This window comes from Myzus persicae, unplaced genomic scaffold (genome assembly GCF_001856785.1).
Source record: "Myzus persicae strain clone G006 unplaced genomic scaffold, MPER_G0061.0, whole genome shotgun sequence".
NCBI classification, from domain to species: domain Eukaryota; kingdom Metazoa; phylum Arthropoda; class Insecta; order Hemiptera; family Aphididae; genus Myzus; species Myzus persicae.
The window spans coordinates 63,070-78,271 of NW_019103968.1; the positions used below are offsets into that span (position 1 = coordinate 63,070).

General features: G+C 29.8%; 1 protein-coding gene across 1 annotated transcript in view; it reads left to right on the plus strand.

Moving 5' to 3' along the window:
• LOC111037041 overlaps positions 1-15,202 on the plus strand; it is a 162,998-nt gene that overhangs the window by 40,342 nt on the left and 107,454 nt on the right. The window contains exon 2 of the mRNA XM_022319397.1: positions 3,920-4,123. Coding sequence (XP_022175089.1) covers positions 4,018-4,123 — 106 coding nt within the window. The 5' untranslated portion in view covers positions 3,920-4,017. The remainder of the gene's footprint in view (positions 1-3,919; positions 4,124-15,202) is intronic.

Here is a 15,202-nt window from a genome sequence, read left to right on the forward strand (position 1 = left end):
ATAAAGTCATTACCTATTCATTCTTTAATATCTATTAAATAAACTGTCTACCGTCAGAATAACTTATTTTCCATATCACTGAGCAGGTGCCTCAGACTTGGAATAAACGGTAATTAATTGGAATATTTAGCATAGAAGAGAAGCAGCAGTCAAACAGCTGATCATGGTTACATTATTCTGATGTTGTAAACGTTTATTTGAATAAACATATTAATATTCTAAAGTATTCCTTTTAAGGTTATTTAGTCATGGTAGGTAAATTACATTAAAATGTTAATCAACACACTTATAAAGTTATAAATAGAGAATCTAATAGGTATTTATTATTTCCCATATTAAGACCCGAGAATAGATGACAATTTTTTTGTTTTTTTCATTGTAATATTTTTTTTTCTACTAAATTTTATCTATTATTGGTGAAATTGTTTTTTTTCGTTTGTTGTCGTGCAGCACCCAGATATTATTATTACAACATGAAACTGCAATCGTGCTCACTGTGTAAGTGTAATATAGTAAAATGTATCTCAATAGTACCTATAATATTATTATGGAATACGTTGCCAAAAGGAAATATTAAATCAACAAGAATTGTATTGTTTAGTCTGTGAACATACATTTTGTTAATCTTGAACTTAATGCGACACAAATTGACTTTTATTAAAATATCATAGTATTAAGCATATACAATTTTATCGTTGACGCGTCTAATGAGATTAAAATTAATTTAACATTCTAATATAAAATAAATATATTTTAAATAGAACGTGGATGGTTCTCAAAATTGAGATAGTTTGAAATCTTGGCATTCATACTTTGTAGGTAATGTATAATACATTGTAGTCCCTATTTCCCTAATATACATCCAGACAATGGTCCGCGTTCGAATTTGTTAATTGAATTGAAATATTAAACATTTCAAATAAGAAAATATGTATTTACGTACTACCAACTAGTTTTTATTATAAATGGTACTATGTAACAGGAGTATGCAAAATATATATTTAAGGTTATTGTTATATTTTCTATTCAAGTTATCGTACCTAGTCCTAGACCGGTTATCATTAATTTATTATATTTTTACAAAACTATGAAGTATAATGTATGCACTAAACAATTGGTAAATATGCTCTAAAAGTATTAAAAGATATACAATTATGCAGAGTAAAATAAAAAAAGTTAACAGATATGTGAAAATGGCTTGAAAGAGAATAATCAAATAATATGTCAGTATGCATAAAATATTAAAATATTGTATGAAAAAATATAAACTAAAAATAAAAAAATAGATGAGATTTATAAGAAACAAAACGATGTTTTGAAAGAATCTATGCGAAGTAAACATTCTATTTTTGAATATCATAAATATTCAAACATTATATAGTAATAAAGTTCCATAAAATTAAGTCGTCATTGTTTTTTCTCAAGTATATGTAATTTAAAAAAGAAATTAAATTACATGTATATGTATTATTTTACATACACTAACATTTAAATGTACAAATTACAATTTTGTGTTCAGAATGATTAAATAATAATGGAATATAATTTGTAATTCAATTATTTTAAATTTAATACGAAATTCATCGATGTTAAATTCTCATCCCTTGTTAAAATGTAAGTGTATTTGTATAATAATACAGTAAGTAATCTGGTAATGCAAAATTAAATGACTAATTCTTTAAAATATTTTTTTTCATTTGTATAGCCATTTAATTTTAGTATTTATTTTATGAATGACAATGACTAACGGAAATGACCTTAGGCTATATAGTTTTGGTTATTTCACCAACTATCATTAATTAATTTGACTAGATATCACATTTTTTACTAACTTCGAGCAAGCAGGTACAGCAATTGACGAGCCTTTTATTTGTTAAAAACTTTTAGGCCTCTGGCATAATCATATTTAGTTTTTCTCATATTATTATTCATTATCCATGTGACATAATAATATAATAAATTACTTTTTGTTTTTTATGTATACGACCTCTATCAATCATAGGACATGACAATTTGGTATCAATATAAAATAATAATAATAATAATATAAATGAACAAATAAAATTATTCTCCATAAAATATAATAATTGACTGTCGTTTATTAAGAAATTACGATTATATAGAGGGATGTATAATGAAAGAGGGTGTACTTGTACGGTTATTTTGCTCATAATATAATTTATATATATACACAATATGTATAGTATCCCGGGAAAAGGCCTGGGGAAATGAAAGTAGAGTGTGTTTGGGACGTCGGAGCCCACGAGAGGAACAATTGTTTTTATTATGATTTGGGAACTATATACGTCCTTTTCATGCCCAACACGGCGCTGGTTTTGGGAGCTAATTTCTCTAGAGTTTATATTTTAGCATATTACACCCAAAAGAGCCAAACTTAAAATAACCGCCAACTGACCGAAGAATACTAATGGTTCTGCTTTATCGAATTCAAAACGTTAAAAATCAAACTGACTGTGCGGCGTACACGCGAACTGAAATTATTTCGAAGCAGTCTGTCGTGTGTGTAGCTGATTAATTGCGAAAGTTTACTATGGGATGGAAGACATTGTTGAAGTATAGTTTTACTGGAATGTCAACCATATTTAGACTTATGTGATTTTGAATATATTCCTCCCGAACACTATCTCTCGTGAAGTATTAGTGTCGTAAAAACACAATTCTCATTTAAATGATTTATTGTTCTGGTCGGAAACTAGACCTGATTACACTTGATATTAATTTTAGTTTGTTGTTTGCATTGTATCTATTTCACCAATATCGTCGATTTACTCTGTATATATCTTTGTTGTTGTGTCTTTGAACTATTAGTCGATGTATACATTATATTATTATTACTATTTTTTTTTTTTTTTTGATAATTTATATTTATTTTATCGGTAGAGACTAGAGAGTAAGTATATTATTCATCATAGCAAATCGTATTATAATATTTAGCCGTCATAAATGTTCTATTAAAAGCACATGTTCGACACTAAATATAATTTATATTTATGTATACAATTGTTCTTTTGATATTAATACGATTTACGATTGTTATTATTTTTTTTTTTTAACGTTAATTATATTGTTCTGAGTTAATATAATATTCAGCCCTATTATATGGTTATACTTAAGCAATTATATTATACCTATACAGATATACTTATGTAATTATATTTAAATATTTGATAAAATATGATGACAATATAGAAATAATAATGGCCATAAAGTCTTTCAAAAATGTATTTTATTGCAACACAACAATACTGTTAGAGTTGAAGCAAGAAATATTTTGTCGCACGTGCATTTTCATACAGCGGTGAAACTTTCAAATGCTTTACGATCATGGTATGCGTGCGAATGATAGAGAGGGAGTTTACAGTTTTAATAACAAAGGTCTCAAAGTTATATTTCATGCAATTAAAACTGAGTTGATTCTCAATAAACTTTCGTTTATAACTAAACACTCGCGTTCATTAACGAAAATTACTGAACGTCTTTATCAAGTAATAGCGTTTAAATGAAAAACCATATATCTGAAGGAATATTCGCAGAAGCTATTGAGTATTCAACAGGTATTGTATGGCATTGTAAACACGATCTGAAAAACAAACTTAATTTAAATCAAATGAACAAATGAGTGATAATTACATCTATATTCAGTGCATTGAGGCATGAGTACATTTATATGCTCATTTTGTTTAACATCAAACATGATATTACTATATGTTATTTTTCAATTCTTATTTAAATTATATTTAGTATGATATACGTATATTATGTAATTTTTTTTAGGTAAATCTATAGTTAAATGTAACGATCAGTGACAAATTTATTTTATATATTATTGATACATATGGTTAACAATATTCTTTCATTCTTAGTAATGTATGATTTTTGTTCTGTTTCTTTTTTATAGATATGTTTGAAAATCATCGGGTTGTATTGGTTCATTGGGTATAGAAATACGTTGCAATTAAAACTATAACTGAAGCGACGTGAAATGGTACTCAGGTGATGGACAAACACCTCGCTATGATTCCATTTGCACTCTCCAGCAAGTCGGTCTATTATTGGCTGTGCTGTTTTCTCACAGTCACCATAGTACGACCATCACACACAAGTAAGTCGTTAGTTTTTAATAATAATATAATATAAAGCATATTTCTGTTAACGTATCCATTTGGTATGAAATCTTTAAGCTTCTGTTTGAATTTTAAAATAATAAGTTTATTATAATATTATTCTTATTTGTTTATTTTTAATCTACGGTTAGGTTTCTTATTTCGCTTACTACTGTTGTTGAATTTTGAGTTTCTGTATAATGCTATACGCCATTATAAAACAAGTGTTTTAAAATTTAAAAAAAAACTTAAAATATGTACATTGTACATAACATTATAATGGAGTAATATATAAGCAACAAACAAATAAAACAGTTGTTAAAAAAAAGAAAAAAAGTACTTTCTTAATATTTATCATTAACATTTTTCTTAATTAATATTATATTTCATCCTTAATGGAGAAGAAAGGATCTTGGTAATTAAAAGTAGCTTTTAACGTTTTAACGTTCGGTGGTTAAAAAGATATACGTATAAATTGTTTTTAAGGCCGGAAACACTCGGCGGGAGAGACGAGCAACGTCATTTGTGTCAGGAGGATGTCCGTTACAAAGACATTATATTATAAATAACGGGATTTAATTTCGCCCCGCCCATCATACCTTTCATTATGCTAATGTTCTAACGGCTCACGGAGATTATGAAAATATATCTCGAGCAGGAGGTATAAAACCGCAAGCAACGATTCCCGAATTATATTGACACGGCTGTCTGTATAGGCAAACAGAGTACACGAGTTCACAGCTACGGCTTTTTATCGTGCTTCACAATATTATAAATGCAATAAAAAACTGTTTGTTTCAGTCTTCAATTGAACTTAAATAGCCTATTTATGTTTGATTACTCTGCCTAACCTAATAATTCTGTTCTTTTCTTATCATAATAATTTTCGTTATTTTTGAACATTTGAACATTCTTATCCTGATGAGAATTAGGAATATTCTCCATCTAAATTAGTTTAATACAAATCACATTTATTTTAAATTCAAGCAGGGACAATACGCGTTAACGATAGTGATAAGAATAATATTCAAAATTCAGAAAATATTTTAGGGTTTTTTCTTTGCATATAATTAGAAAACCCGATTTTCAGGGTGACAAAACATATAATAGAAGTACTTCTTGTATAACGTTATATTCCTAGTTACTATATTATAATATAAAGACTTCGTTTTCATTCTATTGATTTGCCATTTATTCTAAAATAGTCTTACTGCATGATATTTATGTACTAATCCATAGTAAAGTCTAAACAATATTACTTTCCGAAAGCATAATTCAGTAAAAATAACTAATAAGTATGTTATTAAATGATAAATAAATATATGTTTTAATTGTTTAAAAAGTGGTAAATAATTGTTATAATGATATATTCCACTAGATGGAAATGTTAAATCTGTATAGTGTATTTTTAATTTAAAAATATTAATTTCAGCATTTTAAAATTTATGTAAAGAGCTGATTATGGTGTAAAATTTGTGATATATATTTTACTTTAAAATATGAATTTGTTTATTTTTTAATTAATGAACATTTCTATTTCCTAAGGCTAGATTAAGATAAGATTAAAAACTAATAAATTGTTTGAAATTAAGTTTGAATATTTATGAATTCAATTTTCTAAAATTAAAAATAAGATTATCATTATCATAATATGTTTTTATATAAGCTCCAATTTTTTTTTTTTAGAAGAAGAAGAAACTAATAATGAATTCATGACAATATAAACTGTTCATTTGATGATTTACTTTTTTTACAATATCGGAATTTTACAATACTAACAAACCTAAATTGGAATCTACGACTTATTTCAAATCAATAGACATGCTATATGAAGCTTTTAGAGCACTTTTAGTACCTTAAAAAGAGGTTTCTGAAATAAAACATTATTGCTTAACCAATAGCTTTCTGGTTTCACTGAGAGTTTAATATATTGTCTTCATTTCATTGAACAACCCTATATAAAAGACATTCTAATAAATATAATAGAAAAACTTTTACTCACTTTGGATTAAAAAAATAATAGTTATCATGTTATTTTCACAATATGGGTTAATTTTATTTAATAATTATAATAAAATATGTAACTTGTTCAGAAATAAATATAATTGCAATGTACAATTAGACCCCTAAATGAAAAAAAAACTTATCAAGAGTGTGTTAAAATTGATAGTGGGATCGAATAGATAAATTAAAAATAACTGCCATTGATTCAATTTCAATAGGATATAAAAATGATGTTGAGAGTTCAAACGTTTAAACTCAAATGGGCCAACGTGTTCTGGGGCTATTACATTTTTCTACTATCACAAAAATGACTACAAACTCGATTGTTCGCTTTATCGGAAAATCATTTTAACTATTTTTTTATAGCCTGTAAGGACTTTTATTCTTTCAAGCCGTAAAAGCACAACTCTTTTTTTTATTTTTAAGAAAAAGAAACCGTTTAGTTTAGTTAACGGTATCTTTTTGATCGGAGACCAGTCGCGTGGAAAACTGTTTTTCTTACTATTTTTATTTTATTCGTTCTTTTTCAATACCCCGATTCTTTATTTCCGTTTCTTTTTGGATTTACCCTTCATTCTTTATTTCACCCCAAGAGAAGACACAGCTGGGCCCTGGAGACGAGTCCACACGAGGGGTTGCTGAAACAACAGGCACGACCGCACGTAAGTTTATCGATCGGTCAAAGTTCAACCGTGTCTCTGCACGACCTTTGGTAGTCAATCACTGAATTTCACTAGGTGAATATATACTGTAGTGGAAAAAAAGACAAATATCAAGATTGATTATTCAATTTAAAAACGCAATGTTTATTGAAATATTTTGCGACGAATGGCAAAGTACAGTAGTACATTTTCTATTGTTATGTCCGCGAGTTCTTGTTTTGTTTTTTTTAAACTCGATTGATAAAAACTTATAGTCTCAGGGACCGTTATCTTCGCAGAGGGGGGTAGGTTAGGAAATACGATTACCACGGTCCTTATACGGCGTTGCGTTCCGCTGAAACGGAAGCTCCTTGAGCGTGAAATAAACTGGTACTTCCTTAACGGTCAAAGTAACAATATCTACTTCCTCTCAGCGCCAACACTGAAACTTTCACTACAACCGTAAAGTTTTCTTTTGACCTGACATGGCCACAAGTATGTTGAAATTCGAGTCCATTCACTTTCCTTAAGTCTCCTAAAGCAGACAAAACATTATAACCCGGGATAAACTTAAGAAACAACAACAAAGACATAATTTTCTGATCATCGAAGATTATTCCTGTAGTAGCTAATCTTATCGACTTTCATGTCATTCAAATAGTATGTTTGATGATTAAAATAAAGTATTCTGATTAAATTAATACACTCTGGTGTAGTTTGTTATTCAAGTTGTGGAGAGTTATTTCAGATAATATATTTTTGATAAGCACAATTAAAATAAATAATTCTTTTAATACAAAAAGTACATTTTTAAATAGTATAAATAAATAATTTTAAAATCGTTTTAAAATTAGTTATAGTGTATCGTTTAAAATATAGTATTTATGATACATTTTTATATTTTCGAAAAGTATTTAATACTCAGTTACTATAAAATTATATCGACAATACTAAAATAATAATAACATTTTGTCGTAATAATATAGATACCAGAAAAAGTCTAGATTTGCCCGACAACCTCTTCGAAGCCCTCTCTCCAACCTATGACAACACCAATAAAATAATTACATTTTTAAAACAAATTGATATGTACAACCTAATTTAAGGACCTATTATAGTATTTATGTACAAATTAAGTTAAGGAACTGTTGTTTTACCTAATTATGTAACCATATAATTCCATGTTTTGTTGCATGCTTATAACCCTAGGAGTTGAAGCTGTACTATGAATTAAAAAAAAAAAAAATAATAATAACGTTTATAATTTATTTATATAGATTTAAAAATAATTGGGAACAATTAAAACTTAACAGGTATCTATAAGTTTTATCCAAATAAAATTAAAAATAAAGTTTAAATTTAAATCCTATAACTATAACAGTGTCAATAATTGAAAAAAATCGATTCCAACAATACTATACAAATATTATTAATTTATAATTCAACAAAATAAAATAATTTGTACATCGATCGATACAATTATTTTGACAGAAATACACGATCAATATCAAGGTACTTACTCTTTTTATAAAAAAAAAAATTTTTTATTATTTTGTATTATATTGTTGACTACCGTGGTAGTCGTTGACAGTTTCTTAAACTTTACAATACATTGCCTGTTCATCTGACGTCCAGACGATATCGAATTTATATTATTAATTCCATTTAGTTTTTATATAGAATTCCGGACGAAAATATCTCTTATTTTTCATTTTCATAAAAGCAATTGTACAAGACAATAGTACAGAAATTCATTATAACGGTATTCGAGTGTATATATTTTATCCATATAGTCCGTTGGGAGAGGAATATGAAAAAAGAAAAATCCAAAAGTAACCGCCGGTCCCTTTTTAAATATTAAATACACTTCACATCCGAACCATCGTTTCTCTGAGCATTCATATTTAATAATATAAAAAATTTCTTCTTTCTGAAGCGTCAGTGTACAAGTTTTATGACCGGTGAATTCAGTTTGACAGGTTATGAAAGTGGTGGGGCACGAGTTGATGGCAGTGAAGTGAAGGGAGACCCGAGGGAAATTACGCGGGGGTCCAAATGAAAAATACCGGGAAATTCACTTAAAACAACCCAGAATATTTTATGATTATTATTAGTCTTGTTTTTTGCTCTGGTTGTTATTCTCTGGCCCAAAATAGCTTCTCCCTCGCCGTCAACGTCCATATTTTTTACGCTACTTTTACGACACAGTCCTTCCGATTAACTTTTTCCTTAACAATTTTATGACGTTTTCATCGAAAAAAATTTAACTGAATCATTTGTGGCCCCAATTTACTAAACGAATTTTTTTTAGTGTACATAAGTAAATAAAAAATAAAAATAAAATAACTATATTTAAAGCGTTTACCGTAATATTTTTTAAACATTGTAGGAAGAAAATATTAAAAAAAATGTTTTGTATTCTGAAAACGTATAATATATTCTACTGACCAAAATATGCTTCTAGAATACTAAAATTGTGTTTAAATAATCGAATTGTTGACAGTGAGAGGTACACTTGAAATAATTTTTATAATCCACTATAAATATGAAATGTACTTTTTAGTTTTTGCATTTAAATTTGTTTGATTCAAAATTACTTTTGATGGATTGGTAGTTAAAATATGAAGTACTAAATAACAGTGGTTAATTTAATTCATTTTTCTCTATAGTATACATATATACAATACATATGCATCTAAATGAAAATAATAACAATACACTTTTTAACTGTTTGTCATATTTCTGTTTTTTTTTTTAGGCAAAATTACAACATTTGTAGCTAACTCATTAAAACGGCATAATATAAATATTTTGAGGCAGATGAACAAAAAATTACTTTTGTTTTTAATTAAAACATTAAGAATTAAAAAACTTATTTTTGCAATTCGAATACTCGTATAAATATTGGATTCATCAACATTTTCTCGGTATTTACTTTGATGTAATTCCCGGTAGACCGATGGTGAACTTTTTTTCCACCCTCGTTGTATCTGAAAAAGTAATTTAGATCAGACCTAGGATCCCGCTCGCACCGGGTTTTCATTCTTCTGTCCCAGCCTATCGATTACAAACTTCCCTACGCGGTCTGTCTTCGTAGTGCTTTAATTAAAGGTCTCGTGCTCTTCTCGCGTTACAGTGAAAAGTTTCGTCTTTAATTAACGCCGATAATTATACCGTCGTGGTGACAGTTTATCCGTGTACGCCCTTCCCCCTCTCTGCTACCACCGCCCCGATCATAATGTCTCCGCTATCGAAAAGCATAATATTTTCTTCCATCCAACCGGAAACTCATACGCATACGTCGTCGATCAGCTGATTAAATAAAATATCAGTCTCTTTGGTAGCCGGTGGCGCGTTCTCGGCTCGCAGGCACGATGACTGTGGCCGTGTCAATCGATCCGGATAATCCTCCTGAATAAGTGTAGTAGTGCTAGCTTTATACCCACTGCGAAAAATAATGGCAGAGTGTATATATGCTCACGCGGAAGAAAAATGTACACTACACTCGGGATTCTCGTGACAACTTGCGTATAAATGCACTAACCGGATGCTCCGGGGGATTTGGAAAATACATAAATCTCGACGCTACTATAATATCACTACACATTCGTTGTCCTCACGTGTCATAATATGAACTGAGAACGATCAGAACACGTCTTACTATGACTATCGGTCGCGATTGCCGAAACTCACGGGATTGGCGTACCTATCTGTACATATTGAAATATTATAGAATAAAGATAATATTAATATCCATAGGTGCAAATATCACAATTTTTTTTGTCTTTGATGAAATTTGGGGAGCCTAAGTTTTCCAAAGCTCTCTCCTCCTCCAATTGGCCCAAATTGATATCTTACGTGTATATCGATGATACGATTCATGTCGCGTAAAATCAATCAGCCGCAGTCATTGACATTTCGACATTATCGGTCATCGTACTCGACTGAACTGTCGAGTTGTTAGTGAAATCGCCTTTGAAGTCTGAGGGACTTGTTTTCGAATTTGAATTTGATGATAATGCCTGAGTATATCATCGTCCATACTGCGTCATTGTTTCAATTACCCACTGTGTGCAACATGTAGGCATGATACACGCTGTTTCATCAAAATGTTAATATTATTAATCTCCATTGTGCCGTGTAATGTTATGAAATTTTAGCCTTTTGTATTAGAGGTCTGTTAGCTGCCGGCAACTTCGGATATGTTTCCCGCAATTTAAATAGGCTCTTGTTATCCGAGTATGGGACCATAATGAACATGAACTTTACATCAAAAGGTGTCCTCTATCGTTAAGGGAAAAATGTGTACGTGTATATATATATATAAACAAAGAGATATTTTTATAATGATGTATATACAAATATATATATAAATATGATATATATTCATTATTATTAACGACCTTTTGAGCTTCGTGAAAATGAATTTCGTGACCAGAGGGAGCGTGGTAATTATATGTTTTTTTCGCTCTACTCGAGTGCTCTTGTTATACAACATGCTGGTGATAGAACACGTAATGCTGAAAATCCTGGTATTTATTCAGTTATCATTATTGCCACGACTTTGCCCGGTGGGACGGGTAAAAACAAATACCAGCACATACAACTGGCATTATACGGAATTTAATTTACTGCAGAATCGAGTTATAATATTATGATAATATAATGAATATCAAACAACATTAGAATTGCTTACCGAAACCCGCGTTATTTCTGCAGGAGTAGTAGGTATCTGCTGCACGTGTATCTTCTCGAACGCTTCAATATTATGCTCATTACTATTATTACCAACTGATATTATTATTATTATTGTGTACGCACATGAAGGTATATGGTAGGAATATCGGCTGCACTATATGAATGTCGTACACGTCATTATTCTGCTCGGCGAGCCGTATAATATTATTCTTCGTCCCCGCGCGTATAGAATGTCAGCCGCCGTGTGCGAGAGGGAAAATTATCGTGAAGCGAAACATTACAGGATTAAAGTCGCGCGAGGTGCACCAGCTCAGTTAAATTTGATTTATAGAAAAGGTTTCTGTCAAACGGGCCTCTTCACCGTTTCGAGCTTCTGGATCTTATTAAACGTGTAACGACCTCCGAGGCAATATATTAAGCAAATATTGTTTCGCCCGTGTAACCGCACCGAAGTTTAATAGGGTATTAAAAAATATCGAAAGCCAACACATGCCTGTGGCGGCACAAAGGGGTCGTGTGGAGTGGAAAAATTGAAAATTCAACCCCGAAAAACCCTGCACCCATGATACATATATACCTCTATATTATATTGGAGCGCCGGCCGTGGCGGTGGGTACGGCCCACCCGGCGGGTAGAAATTAATTTCTCTTGCCCTTCTGGGCCCGAAAGCACTTTCAAACAACAATAGTTATTCCAAGGAGAAACCCAACAGCAGAACAGAACTCTGTGTTTACAAAAGTACAATAGCTACGCAAAATATAAGCATAATATAAAACAACATCGCATCAAAAATGAAATAAATTAAATGTTAAGGTACTGTGTTTTGGAAATTGTTATTATTTATTTTTCCTTCCATTTGTCCTATTATTCGTATTTGATCTTTAAGTATAGTTTTTCTAAGTTTTTAAGCATTAAAAAAAATGTTTAATCAATCTATTTTATTTCAAATTTTAGACGATTTTACATTTAAAATATTGGTTTGATTTGTTAGTGTTTATTTCAATAAGACTAAGTGCATACTTAATTTATCAATTTACCGAGTAATAATGTGCATTTTTACTTACTACAACAAAATTATAATATTTTTATTTACTTTGATTTAAATTCAAATACACGACAGTCTGTTTCACTTGTCATCAACTCAGAATGATATTGTACATATTTTAAATTAAGTATCATTTCAAGTGTGTAAAATTATTTTCAGTTCCTACATTATATAATAATTATCTGGCATAAAACAATATTATACCAATTGTGGTACTAAAAAATATTTAATTTGAAATTTAATTTAATTGCGTAGTATAGTTTTATGCCAATTAGATATTTAGCTCAAGTTGAGGTTCACGGATTTAAATAAAAAGTTAACTTTACATAATATCATTAGGCCCTTTATCGATTATACTAATTGCAATTTATTAGCACTGAACTTTTTTTCTTTCGCTATAGTATTGACAAAACGATTTTTTTGTGCTAAATGAGAGGAATATTCTTCTCTTTGATTTTTATTCGCTATACATTCACTGATTAAATTTTCACTCTGTAATCAGTGCTACCCTGTATGGTGTTAATTTAATTAATTTGCCGTTGCGCATGGGTAATTTTTATAGGTATACACGTGTCACGTGTGTATGTGAAAATTACGTATTGAAACAGATTTAACATCACTCTGTCACGTTAGTGCAACTTAATGCGTTTTAAAACTTTTTGAATGATACAGGCAGTTTTGAAAGTATAAGAAAATACTAAATATATTACCGTTCAGTTCATAGTAATATTTAACTGTACTTATAAATATTTTGAAAAAGTATTCATTGTGGTTTCTACGAGAAATATATTTAATTATATTTCATGTATTACAATAAATTAGAACGTAACGAAACGCTTACAATTTCCATACGAAATATGGGCCGTAGTGGTATTTTGCAAATTATTATTACTATTCAACAGCTAAAAAATAAATATTTTAGTATTTATAATATTTTAATTAATAAAAATAAAATCAATACAATCAAAAACTTTTAACATTAAGCATTGGTCGTAACCGTAATTCTATGTAATATAATAATATAATGAATAATAATCAAGCTTATTATGGATCACGTTTTTTTCGATTGATTATTAATTATATCGCAATCGATTGTTGAGTCATTATACATTAGGTATGATAAGTTGGTTAATAATTATTTGTTATTGTCTTAAATTTATTTTAATTTTAAGTAAAGCTTCAAAATCATTGGTTATTAGTCTACAGTTGTACAACATAGAGAGAAAAAGAAGACAGTTTGATAACATTAAAATTAAATACATACAGATATTTACAATTCATTACTTAAATTTACGGTATGGAAGAACTTGTATATTTCTTCTGTGTTTTCTTCATGGAACACTGGTTGTTGAGAAGTTGGATTGGAGAAGATTTTCTGTGCTTCCGAGTAATTTTAACATTTGGTAACTATGTGATCGATAGAAAGGTTTTAATTGCATACGTCGCATACATTGGCAGGTTCTTTGGAGATAAAGAAGGAGTGCATGAGATGACTGTAGCCTATTCTGGGTGATGACTTCATTATCTTTTAGATTTGGGGTGATAGGACATTTTTCGATGGAAGGCGTACACTTAAAATGTATATTGGCCTTTTTTTTTAAAAATATGTGGTTGGGAAACGAAAGTAATTAAAAAATACGTTTATTATGTTCTTTTAACCCGTATATCATTTAATTGTTGTTTAAAGTTATTTCGTCTACCTCCATATAAATATGAAATATTTTGTAGAGGTTTTTTTTATTATGAAATTACGAACTTTAGGGAAAATCGGTTGTCCCATCTTACCTAATATGTACCTATGCATGTCCCCTCGTGTTACTCTAAAAATTATTACTATGATTATGAATGCATTTCTTGTTAGCCATTGTAATTTTTATCTGTCCGATTAAGATATCTTTCGTTGTCCTTGCAAGTATATCACTATTATTCAGTTCTATATATTGATCAGTAGTCTCGAAAGTAGAAACTTATATTGTCAGGTGATCCGTCCGTTAGTATTTATACGGGTAGAACCGGTTACAGTCGCATAATTGGGGTGGAACTGTTGAAAGATTTTTGAATACTTAAAAAAGATGAATAAAAAAATAATATCAATATACAGCGTTACATATACATTTTTGTAGGTATGATTATTTATTCTGATTGTCTATATATAATATTGTACATATTCTTAGAGTCCTTCGTGTAGGACATTCGAACGGCAATTGTTAGGTTAGGTACTATTTCGTAGAGTTAATTTTTAAAATAATAAATATTTACCACTTTTACTGCGATAGCGTTACAAGTACTTTTTATATAAGCTTTATAGTTGCTATTATAGGTAAGTTAGGGTAGAGAAGAAAATATTAAAATTATTTTCAAGGAGTGCTTGGAAGACGTTTTCGGGGTTAAACCTTCGTCCCACCGATTTCCACCGATATATATATATATATATATATACATATTGTACATGTATGTTGTCGGGCCGGAGGTCGAGATTACTTTTGTTGATTGTGTAAAGTTTTTATACGACTACGGGGCTTACGCGTTACACTTCCTTATACACACACACACACACACACACACACACACACACACACACACACACACACACACACACACACACACACACACACACACCCAAGTCTCCCGGGGGAACATCGCGACGCGGTCAGCTCGAGCTCATACATATTCATTAAAATTTGCCCGTC